Here is a 16,019-nt window from a genome sequence, read left to right on the forward strand (position 1 = left end):
GACACTGCAAATGGGCCTTGCTGGCTTTCTACAAGAATGCATTGCAATTTGACTTGAAAACCACATCAAAAGTGTTGTGATTTTGTGGACATCTTTGTGGTTTGTTTTGCTTTTTGGTATTGCTAAAAAAGAATCATGGAAGGATAAAAAGTTTTCATTTCTTGGAGAAATAAAGAAGGGGTCGGTAGAACTCTCTTGTGCTTCTGGGGAACAGACTTTGGTCTGTTGAGGAGGCTGGGCACGATCCCTTGGGAGGAGTGTGATGAAGCTCTGTCATCTTTCCTGATTTCATCATGTTTTTCAGAAATCTCAAGTGCTTTTTCTTGATATTGTAACACTCCTGATGTTGGGAATTTCCTTGTTATTCATTGCCCCAAAAGCAGAAGCCTGGGGGTGGCTGAGCAGGGGCCAGGGCAAACCCATTTGACCTTTTCCCATGCGAATTTTGGCCTTAAAAAAAAAAAGGGATGGGAAAAGTGCAGACAATGCCAGATAGAAATACTTATATGGTCATTGTGGAAAAACTTTGCTGAGTTTACACTGAAATAAGTCTAATGTCACTGAAAAACATCACATGAAATGCTTTTGGTTGGTGCTTGGGCACTTTGTTAAGAAAATGATAATTGACTATCCACAGTCTGTTTTTCTATTTCCATTTATTTGTTTTTGCAACCCTCTCGTGCTTTGTTAGGGGTCACCTTTTTTAGTTTGTCTGAGTTTGCAAAGCCCACATTACTTAATTTACTTATTAAGGCTTAGCAAGTATAACTCATTCTCTGCAATGGAAAAAGAGAATAAATCCATCATATGCAGGAAAGCCTTTGTTCTGAAGTGTTATTAATTACTGGCAGGCACCTTGAAGAAAAATCCTGCAAAAAGTTTGAAACTAAACCTCATCTTTCACTAATAATTTGAAATGTGAAGGAAGAACTTGGCAGTTCTCTGGTTCCCAGAGTTGAGTTTGGAGGAGTACATTGGTATCACTAAACTCTTACTGAAAAATGGATTGAAAGAACCAGGTTTTGAAGTTTAGGAGTTCTTTCCATCCTGGTGGTTTTCTGGTTAAGAAAAGCGTGGTTTGGTGATGCTGACAAAACATGTTTCGTTTGGCTGTGGGTTCTTAACATTTAATCTGGAAGAGAACTTTGGAAATAAATCCTCATGCTGCTGTAAGTCTCTTTAGTATCTATATTACAGGAATACAGGGTGTCAGTACAAATAGGTAAAGAAACTTCTTAAAAATTCACTTAATAAAACATCGAATGTGGTTAGATGTCAAGCTGTGGTTAAGTAATTGTTTCATTCTATACTGGATTTTCTGATTCACTTTGATAAGAGAGCTGGTAGGTATTTGAACAGAAGCAATGGGCTTGTGCACAGGCAGGGTTATGCTGAGCTTAGGGAACAGTCATGAGTAAGAGCAATTCCAAATAAAATACAGCCCTTTTATTCTAAATAACACATAGCTAATGTGAGAGAGAGCATAGCAGAATGTCAGGACAGTAGGCATTTTGATTTGTTCTTTAGGTCAAATTCTGAGGTTTTTTGTGTCAAAGTGAAAATTGATTGGCAGATAATTTCTGTGGAGGGAGACAGTGCTGATCCTTGGTGACCCAGATCCCTGTAGATCTGGTGGCAAAGCTGGATCCTGCTGCTTTGCAGCATCTCTCACCTGGCTCTGCTGCCAAGCTTGTGGGCCTGATTTGTTGAGTGCTGATTAAAGGGTTAAAGTGTTACACTAAATCCAAGGTGAGTAATGGCAGATACACTTAAATTTCTGCTAAAATATTACAGTATTTTTTCAAAACCATCTGTGAAAACTATTTTCTAAGACATTTCTTTTAAATACCATTTTTTGTGGACCTGCCAGAGTTTTGCTTTGCTTGGGATGTATCTAAAAATCTTACTTACTTCTTTGGAGATAGTACTGCCACATCAGGGTTTTATACTTGGAGAAAAAGGTTACATTTTAATGAAAAAAGCAGCATTTATAGAGTCACAGAGTCACAGAATATGCTGACTTGGAAGGGACCTAGAAGAATCATTGCGTCTGGCCCTTAGCCCTTTACAGGACAATCCCCAAGATTCACACCATGCACCTGAGAGGAGGACATTCTCATGGGTCTTAATTTCTTGTGTTGTAGATGCTTTTTGTATTGAGAGATGATGCTGTTAAAAGTGCCAGTGTTCTCCTTTAATATCGCTTAGAGTTTTTACAAGTTGCAAAACATAGCATGATTGTACTTTGTCATGAGATTCTCCTTTTCCATTATAGAAGTGTCGTATGCTCATACATTTTGATTTGTTTCTACAAGTGTCACATAAGCGCTGCTTTTGTAATCCCTTGGGATTTTGGTTTGGAGTGACTCCTTTTCCCTGCCATAGTGTAGGGGCTTTTACATCATCATATCTTATGTTTTCTCTCCACAGCTTCTGCAGAAAAAGACACAATCAAGAATACCTACTCCAAAGTCATGGATGCATATGGGCTCTTGGGTGTGCTAAGATTAAACCTTGGTGAGTCAAATATGTAAAACTTCAATTTTCCATTTGGGAAAGAAAGCTGTGCTGTTCCTGTAAAACTCGATCTTTGTAACAGAAACTGGGCTAATTTTTTCAATTTGTTCTGTTTTTTCTTTGTAGAATAACTTACAAGTTTGGAGCAGTCCCAGAAATGAGAGAGGGGACAAAAATAACCTCCCTTTTTACAGTCCTTGTTCTTTGCAGCATAGTTTTCCTGCCTGTGTTTCCTTTTCTTCTGTAGAACTTGGGAACATGTTCTTGGTGTTTGTTCTTTTTGTACTTTTTTCAGGCAAACAGGAGTTGGCTGTGTGCCCTTGAGCATGTAAATACATCCACACCCCACTCCACTGAGACATACTCTCCTACCTGTGTCTCTTCTTGTTTCACAGGAGACACACTGTTACATTACCTGGTTCTAGTAACAGGGTGCATGTCTGTGGGAAAGATTCAGGACTCTGAAGTGTTCCGAGTCACTTCCACAGAGTTTGTGTCGCTGCGAGTTGACCCAACAGATGAGGATCGTATTTCAGAAGTGCGCAAAGTCTTGAACTCTGGAAACTTCTATTTTGCCTGGTCTGCAACTGGTGTCAGTCTAGACCTGAGTCTCAGTGCTCACCGCAGCATGCAGGAACACACTACTGACAACAGGTTTTTCTGGTGAGTTCGTAGTTGTTTCAGCAGGCATTAATGAATCCCTCTGTAGCAAGTTTTTGTCTTTGGCTCTCATGTGTACACCTTTCTCCCACAAATCTTGATGAGATAGAATAGAATTACTTTAAGGGCATAAATATGTAACTAATGATAGGATGTTTCCATGGCCACTTGGAGTTTCTTAGTTGGAAGACACAGATTTTTCACTGTTGATGTTATACTTTGATCTTAACAGTTGTCGTGATGTGTTTCAGCTTTAATGCTTTCATCAAACGTGTCAGCTTTTTTAAACAAGTGTGGTAATGAAGTCTTAAAGAAAAAAGAAGATCCTATTTTTGAACACTCTGAGTTCTAAAATGGCATGGTGTTTACGAGTGTTTTCCAAGCAGGTTTCCAACATATGGAAGTACTTTAAAAATTTTATTTCACAGAAAATTGATATTGCTAATTTTGTTGACACAGCAGGTAGGCTCTGCTACAAAGTGCACTTTGCTTGGCTGCTGAACTCACTTAACCTTTTGTGGGTGACATAATATGGTACGGAACAAGGCGTGGAGTGTCCTGGGTTTAAATAGGCCCAGATTCAGGCTTTGATTTTTAGAGCAGACATTGGATTATCAGCTGACTCAAGCTGGGCCAGACCAGCTGACTTCTACTAGCCAGTGATACTCCATACCATATTCTGACATCATCTTAGATATAAAAAGAGAGGGAGGAGGGAACTTCTGTCCTCTCCATGACTGCAGTACTGAAAGGACCTGCTGTCACTGTGCTGGCAGCAAGGGGCCTTACCGCTACTTCACATCTGTTTTGGTTTGGGGAAGTAAACATTTTTTGTTGTTGTTTTTTCTCTTTGTTTAGGTATTCTCTCCAGAAGCCTTTTTCTGGGTTAGTCGGGGTTGTAGATTTTGCTGTTTCAATGGGAAGGTTGTTGTTCTCTCTTACCTTTGTGGGATGTGTTATATTGCATTTTGCTTTTAATTTTCCCTCTTCGGTGTAAATATATAAACCACTTCTGTTTTAAGTTTAAGTTTTGGGTTGTTAAAAATGGTCTGTGTGTCCATGAACCTTGAAAGGGCACTGAAGACTTGGCAGTATCCTGTTAGAACATGTGAAAAGCTACATCCTTCCCCTCTTCTGTTCAAAATGCAAAACACCAAACCAGCTCTGACATGTGATCTAAGGCTTCTCTACTCTTTGCCACTGTCTTGGTCAGCTAGAGGAAACTGATCTGAGTGAACTATAAGACAGAAAATAAGCTCAGGTCTTCAGAAACACTACTCCCTTGATGGTAGGTTTACAGGACTTGTAGGAACCTTGCTTTCTGTCGCTGCAGTATATAATGTACCAACACTTAACCCTGAAACTGATATTTACAGAAATTTGAGAGTCAATTGGCTGTGAATGTATTCCTGGAAGCTTGTCTGGGAAGTGATGCAATATAGTGACATATAATGGAAATAATCAATGTATATTGACAAGAATTTCTTCTCCGGGGACACCTCCTTGTTGCGGGGGAGAAGCTTGCGTGCCCTCATGAGGTTGAGAGCTATGCTGCCGGTGGCTTGTGCCTCTGGTAGGGTCTCCCGTGCCAGACAGATCTCACCTGAAGGGTCAGACAAAGTGTGTCCACTGGTAGGATGGGCTCGCTAGCCCTCTGGCAACCATCCTAGGAGAAGGACAACTCCAACCCCAAACCTGGGCAGATGGAGCTTGCTTAGCCCTGTAAGGCCATCCATCTAAGAGGAGGATACTCTAACCAAACCTGCGTCCTGAGGTATTCGCTGTCACCATGCAAGCTCGCTAGGCCGTGTAGGATGAGCCTTAGGAGTAAAGGGTGGGGCAGTTCTGCGCACGCTGTGCCTCACCTAAAAAATCCATTGCGCAGGCTCGAAGGATTCACCCACCATTGCAAAGCCCTGTAGCGACAGGCGAGGGTCGAAAACGGCAAGTGATGGGAAGCAGCTGGAAGCTGCAGCCCCAACCCTGCATGCAGGCGGTTCAGGATATTGGTCATTCGAGACTTGACTCCAGAGATGAGTCTCTTGAGGCAGCATCCTGAACGACCAAGCAGCCTTTTCTAAGGACAGCACTGCTTGCTCCACATGGAGAGGGGCCTAGCAAAGGTGGCCTAAACTAAGCTCATCTCCACACCCGGTTGAATAACCACAGCCAACCGGCATCTTCCATGCGGTCAAACAAGAACAAAGAGATTTCAAAGGCATACACCTGCCTCCAAAGGTGTGTTCAAATTAACACTCACATGTTGGAACATCAGAACCATGCTTGATACTGAGGATAGTGGACGTCCTGAGCATCTTCTGCTCTATTTGCCCACGAACTGTCATGACTCAACATCGACATTGCTGCTCTCAGTGAAGTTCGTCTTCACAAGGAAGGCAGCCTTAAAGAATGTGGCACTGGCTAAACACTCTACTGGTCAGGCAAACCCAAACCTGAAAGACACCTTTTAAGGAGTTGGCTTCATGATTAAAAATTCCATTGTCTCCAAACTTGAAAATTTGCCGACAGGTCATTCCGATCGCATTATGTCCCTACGCCTCCCACTACACAACAAGCAACATGTTATTCTTTTTAGTGTATACGCCCCAACTCTCCAAGCTGACCCAGCAGAAAAAGACAAATTCTACACCGACTTGCATCGCCTCACCTAAAAGGTTCCTGCAGATGATAAGATCATAATCCTTGGTGACTTCAATGCCAGAGTAGGTAAGAATTCTGAAGCCTGGAAAGGAGTCCTGGGCAAGCATGGCTTTGGAAACTGCAATGACAACAGATGCCTCCTGCTAGAGTTTTGTGCAGAGCAGCAGCTCACCATCACCAATACTATCTTTCAACAGAAAAGACAGCCTGAAGACAACCTGAATGCCTCGATCCAAGTACTGGCACCTCATTGACTATATCTTAGTGCCACAGAGAAATGTCAGTGATGTCCGTCATACTTGAGTGATGCCAAGTGTAGAATGTCAAACAGACCATTGCCTTGTGCGTTGCAAACTTAACCTCCACTTCAAGTCCAAACCTAAGAGAGGCGGCATTCCAAGGAGGAGGCTCCAAGTTAACAATCTTCAAACAGCTACAGTGAGAGACAGCTTTCAGGTAAACTTTCAAACTAGACTTAAAGATAATCCCATAGATCCCTCTCCTGAAGCACTTTGCCAACATGTTAAAAATTGCATCCTGCAGTCCTCTGAAGAGTCCTTAGGGTTCTCCTCCAAGAAAAACAAAGACTGGTTTGATGAAAGCAATAAAGAGATCCAGGAATTGGTGAAGAAGAAGAGAACTGCTCACCAAGCACACCTTGCTCAGCCATCTTGCCATATAAGAAAAGCCGCCTTTTGTCTTGCATGCAGTAAGCTCCAACAGAAACTTCAAGACATCCAGAACAATTGGTGGCTTAACCTAGCAGAACAGACTCAACTATGTGCAGATTTGGGTGACCAAAGAGGATTCTATGAGGCCCTGAAAACAGTGTGTGGACCCACACACCAGGTTCAAAGCCCCCTACTCAATGCAGATGGTCAAATGCTTCTCACAGATAAAACCTCCATCCTGAACTGATGGTCTGAGCATTTTCAGACTCTCTTCAGTGCCAGCCATGTAGTCCAAGGCTCAGCAATTCAGCACATTACACAACAAATGGAGAAAAATGAATTGGATGCAGCCCCTACTATGGGAGAGACACTTAAGGCCATACAACAGGTGAAAACTGGCAAGGCAGCTGGGGTTGATGGAATTCCACCTGAAATCTGGAAGCATGGAGGTCAAGCACTCCATGCCAAATTCCACGAACTTGTGCGTTGCTGGGAACAAGGGGAGCTACCATCAGATCTCCGTGACGCAGTCATCATCACCCTGTACAACAAGGAAAAAAGTCAGACTGCTCAAATTACCGAGGTATTACTTTACTCTCCATTGCTGGTAAAATCCTTACAAGAATACTTCTGAACAGATTAGTTACCACTATTGCAGAAGAACTTCTACCTGAAAGCCAGTGTGGTTTCAGAGTCAATCGGAGCACCACAGACATGGTATTTCTTCTCAGACAAGTGCAAGAGAAGTGTAGGGAACAGAACAAAGGTCTCTGTGTAACCTTCATTGACCTCACCAAAGCAGAAAAGGCCTGTGGCAGATCTTGGAACATTTAGGATAACCCCCCAAGTTCCTCAAAATGATCATTCTGCTACATGAGGATCAGCATGGACAAGTAAGATATGGCGATGCACTCTCTGTGCCCTTTCCAATAACCCGTGGTGTGAAACAAGGTTGCGTTCTTGCACCAACTCTATTCACAATATTCTTCAGCATGATGCTCCAAAGAGCCACGGCAGACCTCGATGAAGAAAATGGCATCTACATCAGATATTGTACCGATGGAAGCCTAGTCAACCTAAGGAAACCTATTCAACCTAACCCTAACCCTAAGCCCACACCAAGACCCTGAATCACCTTGTCCGTGAGCTGCTTTTTGCTGATGATGCCACCCTCGTTGCTCAAACAGAAGCAGCTCTGCAGCGCTTAACATCCTGCTTTGCAGAGGCTGCTGAGATTTTTGGGCTGGAAGTCAGCCTGAAGAAGACAGAAGTTCTCTACCAACCTGCACCTCAAGAAGTCTTCCATCATCCTCACATCATCATAGGCAATTCAGAGCTTAAGTAAGTCCAGCAGTTCACCTATCTGGGAATTATCGTTTCCTCAGACAGTAAGATTGACAAAGAGATAGACAACAGGCTAGCAAAGGCATACAGAGCCTTCGGAAAACTCCATAAAAGAGTCTGGTCCAATAAACACCTGAAGAAAAGTACAAAGATTAGTGTCTACAGAGCCATTGTACTGTCTACTCTTTTATATGGGTATGAATCATGGGTCATCTATCACAACCACCTGTGGCTTCTTGAACGCTTCCATCAGTGCTGCCTCCGTTCAGTCTTAAACATCCACTGGTCTGATTTCATGACCAATATTTCTGTTCTTGAACAGGCAGGGGTCACCAGTATCGAGGCCATGCTGATGAGAACGCAGCTGCGCTGGGCAGGGCACATCTCCAGGATGGAGGATCACCGCCTCCCGAAGATTGTGCTCTATGGTGAACTTGCCACCGGCTGCCACAAGAGAGGTGCCCCGAAGAAGAGATACAAGGACTCCCTGAAACAGCACCTCAGCCTTGGCCATATTGACTGCCACCAATGGTCCACTCTGGCCTCCAATCGGGATTCATGGAGTCACACCACTCACAATGATGCTGCTGCCTTTGAGAATGCACACAGAGTCAGTCTCGAGGAAAAAAGACGCCGAAAGAACCGTTCCTCACCAATATCACCTAAAGAGACGTTCCACTGTGCCTTTTGTGACCGGACCTACCTATCCCGTATCGGCCTTTTTAGCCACCAGCACGCTTGCAGCAAGTGTGGGTAGTGACCTTCCCAAATCTTCGTTCGCGAAGCCTAGCCATGATGATGAGGTATAGATATAACTGTAAACAGACCAGAGCAAACTGCTTCCCCAACACCACAAGAAAAAATAAAACACCAACAACTCCCAAACCAGCAGGTTTCCTCCTCACCAAGAAGCAGCAGCAACAGCAACGAGGGGCAGGAGAAAACGGCTTCCCTCCTCAGCAGCACACACACACCGCTCCTGCATTCAGCCAAGCTAAAAATAGAAAAAATGTCCCCAAAACCAAAAGAGACAACCTGCCCCCCACCCAAATGATCAAGAAGAAGAGGGTAGCAGTTAACTACTTCTTTTGTTAACTAATGGCATGGGCAGTTAGTGGCAGGGGAAACAATTTACGTAATAATTCCAAACTACAACATCCATAAAAGAGTCTGGTCCAATAAACACCTGAAGAAAAGTACAAAGATTAGTGTCTACAGAGCCATTGTACTGTCTACTCTTTTATATGGGTCTGAATCATGGGTCATCTGTCGCAACCACCTGCGGCTTCTCGGCTTCTTGAACGCTTCCATCAGCGCTGCCTCCGTTCAATCCTGAACATTCACTGGTCTGACTTCGTGACCAATGTGTCCCTTCTTGAATAAGCAGGGGTCACCAGTATCAAGGCCATGCTGCTGAGAACACAGCTGCGCTGGGCAGGGCACATCTCCAGGATGGAGGATCACTGCCTCCCGAATATTATGCTCTATGGTGAACTCGCCACCGGCTGCCGCAAGAGCGGAGCCCCGAAGAAGACATACAAGGACTCCCTGAGACAACACCTCAGCCTTGGCCATATTGACTGATATCAATTGTCCACTCTGGCCTCCAGTCGGGATTCATGGAGACACACTATACACGATGCTGCTGCTTCCTTTGAGAACGCACACAGAGTCAGTCTCGAGGAAAAAAGACAACGCAGAAAGAACCGTTCCTCCCAATATTGCCTAAGGAGACTTTCTACTGTACCTTTTGTGACGGGATCTGCCTATCCCGTATCGGCCTTTTTAGCCACCAGCACGCTTGCAGCAAGCGTGGGTAGTGCCCTTCCCAAATCTTCATTCGCAAAGCCTAGCTATGATGATGATTGACAAAGATTTTTTTTTAGTTTTTTTTTGTGGTGGTGTGAAATTGAAAGGTGCTTTGCCCACCACAAAAAGTAACCCTGTTGTTGAAATTCTGGCTTGCTTTTCCCAGAGTCTGTAATCTTTGACTTCTCAAAGCAAGGCTGAGCAATGTAAACAAGGTTTGAGTGTTGGTTTTTGATGGTTGATAAGCAGTGGCTATAAGGGTTATTTTTTAAGGTCATTAAAATTCATAGCTTCACCCTATAGTCTTACTGTGCAAATGTTTAAGCTGTTCTCTCGTAAACTTTGCTATTTCAGGTATATTTAAATAAAACTTATATCACAAAACTATAGCATGCTTATTTTCCTGTTCTTATTTGTGGTAGTAGGTGTTAAATGTAATGAGTTAGTAGAGGGCTTAACAGTTTGAGCTGGATTTTATTTCCTCCCAGTTATTCATGATTTTTTGTTCCCTGATAGGAATCAGTCACTGCATTTACATCTGAAGCACTACGGTGTGAACTGTGATGACTGGCTGCTACGTCTTATGTGTGGAGGAGTGGAAATAAGGACAATTTATGCAGCTCACAAGCAGGCAAAGGCTTGTCTCATTTCACGACTAAGCTGTGAACGGGCTGGCACCAGATTTAATGTCCGGGGAACAAATGATGATGGTCATGTTGCTAATTTTGTTGAAACAGAGCAGGTATGTTAAGCTGTAGTCATTGCTTGGCTGACAAAGCCAGTATAAGAACATGTATGGTGTGATTTTTTGTTCTCAGTCAACAGATCACAAGTCAAGCCTGTAACCAACAGGTATTGAAATAGTTCCTTTGGTGCTAATTGAGGAGTCTAAGTAGGTTACATAATTTGATGATCTTGGTTTTTAATGTAGCTTAGCATAAGGGCACACAGGTGTCTGGGTTGCAGTAGCTTAAGAAGCTCTTATCCGTGAGCTGAACTGCTGTGGGTGGCTGGGCTTCCCTTGAGCCTCCTGAACTGAAGGTCTTACCAAGTTGTTTAAAACCTCTTATTCATAGCACAGGAGTTATTCAGGTCCAAATAATAAAATGCCACTGTATTTCCTTACACATTGTAAATCATGATCCTGCAAGGGAGCATGAGAGTGCCACAACTTCTTGTAGGAATTATTCATAGGGGATAGAGAGAAAGGTCTAGGAAACACAATAAATGCTTTAGCTTTTAGTGTGGAATATGTAGTATTTTATTTACTCCATGTTTAATTTAGTCTAAAAACCTGTGATAACTATTAACACTATGCTTTTTGTTTTCTTAACAGGTGATCTATTTAGATGACTCTGTGTCATCTTTCATACAGATTCGAGGATCTGTTCCCTTATTTTGGGAACAGCCAGGCCTGCAGGTAAGCAGGAGATAGATTTAATTATACAGATAATTCTTAACATGTTTAAAGACATGAATATAGCAGCGTTTGGGCTCTTTTGCACAGTTAGTTCCCTGTCAGGATGATGAGATGATCCTTTGGGAGCGAGTTGGTGCTATGGTGTGACTCACCACGCCTGATTCTCTCAAGTCTCTGAATGCTGCTCTGCAGACGTTTTCAATGTCTGTGGCTCTTTAGGTGTTTTTAAAATTGAGGTTTTCCTCTTTCAAGTAGGTTGTCTACGAGATTGTTTTCCTCTGAATTGCTCTTGAGGAGAGGTCTATTCAAGAAGTCAAGGATCAAGGATTACTGTAATATAATTTCATCCCAGTTTTCTTGAAAGAGGGACTGACTCAGCAACTACTGCTGTGACACAGTTTTTAAGGAAAGGTTAAAAAAAGTTCATGCGCCACAGGGACTCCATATTCTTCAGACATATCAGCATTTTGCAATAAAACTGCTGAAACATTTACATGCCTTTTACTCAAACCAAGGCAAATAATTTAATGAAATCTTCATGTTATAGGTGGGATCCCATCGTGTCAGAATGTCAAGGGGTTTCGAGGCGAATGCACCAGCTTTTGACAGGTGAAAGGACATCTTAAATTTTTTGTAATGCAGTACAGACCTCTGATAAATACTGCATCACAGAGATGGGATGTATTATTCCAAAAGGGAGGCTTTGTCTATAAAAATGTGGGATTCAGCAAAGTTGGGAACTTTCTGGGGATTGCTTATGCCTTTGGGTTCTTTGTTGAAAAGTGTGAATTAAATTTATACTGAAATATTTTGCAGCATCTCTGTCAGTGTTGCAGGTGTTCCTGTTGATTTTCTTCATACCAGAAGATGACTGTGGAATTTTTCTTCTGTTAACAGGCATTTTCAAACTCTTAAAAATTTATATGGCAAGCAAATTATTGTAAATTTACTTGGGGCAAAAGAAGGGGAGCACATGCTCAGCAAAGCTTTTCAGGTGAGTGTAACAGTTCTCTCACTGGAATTTGCTTGTTTGCAATGAAGCTTTTATACATCCTTGAAAACCAAACCAGGAATGCTGTGCTCTGGACCAACTGCCACTGGCAGTTCAAATTTGATTTATTATAACATCACTGCTTAAGATACATAATGTGAAATAAATGGTTAAAAGCTCTTTATACAATTTGTGTTTGATTCTGCTCAGTTTGGTTACTGTGCTGAAAAATTGTAACAGCAACATAGACAATGTTGAGGGATTTTCAGTCATGTTCATATTTCATGCTATTGAAGACATAAATATTTTTTACACTGTGAAGCTGGTGAATAAATAAATGATACTTTGTGATATTTAATACTGTGATGTTCATTTCAAAGATATTCCTCTTGGAATTAATGGGTATATTTCTTATTTTTTTAAAGATCACAAATTAATTATCAATTTAAACATGAAAGCTGCTTCATGGTTAAAAGGAGATGTTTGTTCAGCAGATGTTAACTATAAGTGGTCACTTCTATTAATTCCCACTGGTTGCATTAAAAATAACTGTCATAGTGCACTCCATAAATACTGACAAGTTTGATCAGTTCTGTGTGAAGCCAGAGAACATGTCAATAGCCATAGACTATCTTAGGGCATTCACTGGGATATTTGCTGTATCCAGCTCTTGTGATAGGAGACAGCAGTGTTCCCAGGTGCCCAACACTTTGCCAACAAAGATTGTGTGAGCGCTTCAGGATTTTTCAGGTAATATTAGGAGAAATTATACCTAAGAGAAAGCATTGAATAGACAAGATGGCTAATAAACCAACTTTTAAAACATTTGTAGCCTCTTGTTTAGCTCATACTACTGTGTGTTCAGGTACTGGTATATTTATATGGTTTTAGTCTCTTTTTACAATGACAGAGCCATTTGAAAGCATCTGAACATTCAGCTGATATCAAAATGGTGAACTTCGACTATCATCAGATGGTTAAAGGTGGAAAGGCAGAAAAACTGCACAGTGTGCTTAAACCTCAAGTCCAGAAATTCTTGGAGTGTGGATTTTTTTATTTTGATGGAAAGGAAGTGAAAAGGTTTGTATGTATAACTTTTGTATATTTCGTCAAATTAAGTTGTGGTGCTGTGATGGGTTTTGCTCCTTAGCAAGAAGATAAAAGAGAAAAATGAAGATTAAAAAAAGTAACTTCTGTTGTGTTTTTGTTGAATCCCAGATGATATTTAACAGCTGAATTATGAGTCACCTATTTTACTCATTAAAATTTTGTCTCATTCTGTGTATACTCTAAAAAAATCTTCATAGAAGATCTCTCTGAGATGTTGAAGGCACAAGAATTGATTTCAGGCCTTTGACCTTATAATTTGGTGAAAATGGTCAATTGTCCTTTTTCTTGCCAGATTAAAAAACAAATAGTTTTCCGTTTTCCAGTATAATGTTCTCTGCATTTCCCTCAAGCAATGAAACGCACCATTTTCTGTGTTGCTAAAGTTCATGTTCAGTGCAGTCCTTTTCTGAATCTTTGCACCTGGATTCCCCATTTGAGTGATGCCTTTCTCTCAAAGCAGGAATGAGATGCCTGATTTTTGTCCTGCTCTGTACATCTGTCCTTACTCCTGGAGCAAAGGCTATGCTTGTCTCAGCAGGAAAAGGGAAGCAGGGCTAGAAACAGGCAACATTCCTGCTCTTCTCCCACAGGAGGTTCTCCCTCAGAGATATGCTGAGTAATGACATTGTGCCTCATGCAGTGGGAGAGAAGAGAGTTCCAGTGCAACTCTGTGCTCTTGCCTGGCTGTGAGATTAGATCCCCGAGGAACAAGCTTTAGTAGGGTTTAATAGGATTAGATTTAATTGGAGAGTGCTCAGGACCCCATATGCTGCTTAAAATGTCACTGATGATTCAAAAAGTGGTGTGAGACTTTGGATTGGGAGAGCAGCATTTGATCTTGATGGAGATTCAAATAATCACACATCACAAGGGCTAGCAACAGGTCAAAAGCCAAATAGGCCATGGGTTGTGATGACTCCAAGAATTGCATTAATAAAAGACACAGTCGTAATGTTTATGAGTTCATAGATGATCTCCTCTGGGGAATGTCAGGCCTTTTTTTGTATTTCACATCAAATACAGAGATAGTAATGCAAAAAAATTAATCCTGGAGAGTGTTCTTCAGAACTTGCTGTGGTTTATGGTTAGATCTCCCAAGTCCATGTGCTGAAACCATACTGACTTCATTGGGCAAAGTGTGCAGTGCAACCAACAGAAGGAAGGGATAAATGGGTGTCGTTGGGAGAGTCATCGGAATGGATCTTGCCTGACATGGTCCTTTCGAGAGCTCTCTAGCAGGAGTTACTGGGCTTCTCCCAGAGGAAGTGGTGCAGTTCTGAGGGCCTCAAACCTCCCTCAAGGTTTTGGGGGGAAGAGCTTAATTTTCCTTATTATTTGGGGAGGAAAGAGAAAGTAATGAGTGGTTGAAGTTTGCTTTAGTTTTATCACAAATTCTTCTTACTTTTAGTTTATTTAAATAGATACAAGAAGCATCAATTTTATTTTTTCATTTTTGTTCTAACAAAAGTTGTTATTTCTCTCTGAGATTCTTGGGAAGTGTGTTAGCTGAATTATTTGAAAAGAAAGCCTAATCCTGCATAAGTCTTTAACCAGTCAAGCAAGGAGGATTGCAGAAAACTGAAGCAGAAAGTCTGATGTTATTTGCAGAAAATGTTGAGTACAGTGAGCAGCACTGCTGTTGGAAGCTCAGCCTCTATTCCTGATGTGTTTTTAAATGTCACTGTGCTGGCAGGAACCAGCAATACCCTGATACACTGTCCTAGTTCAGATCTTCATGTCCCTTTCTTTGTTAAGGAAATATGTGTTAAATGAGTTATTTCAGTTGTTTTCTCTTTCTGTCTCCCATTGTCCTTGGCACAGATCCCAGAATGGTACTGTCAGAACCAACTGCCTGGACTGTCTGGATAGAACAAACAGCGTCCAGGCTTTCCTTGGCTTAGAGGTAGGAAAACCATATCCAGCTGATGCTTCTGTGGCACTTAGGCTGTAAAAGCAGCATTAACTTCCATAGGAAAAGTGAATTAACATTTCACAGATGGCAGTTTGGTTTACAGCGTGGCATGTTCTTTGTTCTGACTTCTAAAAATCCTCAGTGTGTTTAAAAATGAAAAATCATGGGTGCTGTAAGGTCAAAATAAGGAAAAGAATTATTCTTTCGTTTTCTGAATTTTATATAATTGAAATGCTCTTGTTTTAGCATCTGTAAGAGGAATTTCTGTGAGAACTGTTTGTAGAACAAACATATCTGATTCTGGAATATGTAGTGCTTTGCTGCTGCATTAACGTAAGAGTTTTCTGTGGCATAACAACAAATCTTACACACTCTTGATGTGTACAGTACTTATATGTCAGACTTAGTTTTGCAGCTCTGTTTTTTCCTTTCTTACCTTCTAAGAATTGGATAAATATAACCTTTTTTTAGACTTGGTGTGCCAAATTTTTCAGTGATGAGAACTAAATTATGATTTATGATTACAGCTAAAATATGAGAGCTAAAGTATAGTACTGGTTAATAAGAAGGAAAATGGGAAATCCTGAAGAGCTGCTTACCTAATTCTAAAATTCTGTTTAAATGAAATACATGAATTCTTACTATATTTAGTGTGGTAGGTATTTCAAATAACAAATACTGAGCTCTGGATGACCATGTAAAATTATAAGAACAAGCACTCAATTTCTGAAGATTCTTGTTCATTTCTTCCTAATTTTGTGTGTAATTTTCCTTTTGTATCTTTTGTTAATTCCTGCCCAACCTTTAGAATTATGCCTTTGTCATTCTGTGTCCACTGTTTTAGGGTCCTTTTTCTTGCTGCTGGACACCTCAAGGTTTTAAAGATTTTTAAAAGCTCTTGAAAATAGCTTTTTTATTTAGTTT

At 41.3% G+C, this 16,019-nt stretch overlaps 1 protein-coding gene across 12 annotated transcripts in view; it reads left to right on the top strand.

Annotated features, from left to right (window-relative positions):
• The window catches only part of SYNJ1 (synaptojanin 1), a 59,020-nt gene that overhangs the window by 8,692 nt on the left and 34,309 nt on the right, over positions 1-16,019 (top strand). For all 12 annotated transcript variants that reach the window (XM_071562379.1, XM_071562371.1, XM_071562416.1 and 9 more), the window contains 8 exons: positions 2,431-2,517; positions 2,913-3,180; positions 10,179-10,404; positions 10,999-11,082; positions 11,630-11,691; positions 11,980-12,076; positions 12,984-13,153; positions 15,005-15,086. In XM_071562379.1, the coding sequence (XP_071418480.1) occupies positions 2,431-2,517; positions 2,913-3,180; positions 10,179-10,404; positions 10,999-11,082; positions 11,630-11,691; positions 11,980-12,076; positions 12,984-13,153; positions 15,005-15,086 (1,076 nt within the window). The remainder of the gene's footprint in view (positions 1-2,430; positions 2,518-2,912; positions 3,181-10,178; positions 10,405-10,998; positions 11,083-11,629; positions 11,692-11,979; positions 12,077-12,983; positions 13,154-15,004; positions 15,087-16,019) is intronic.

This window comes from Pithys albifrons, chromosome 1, assembly GCF_047495875.1.
Source record: "Pithys albifrons albifrons isolate INPA30051 chromosome 1, PitAlb_v1, whole genome shotgun sequence".
Lineage (NCBI taxonomy): Eukaryota > Metazoa > Chordata > Aves > Passeriformes > Thamnophilidae > Pithys > Pithys albifrons.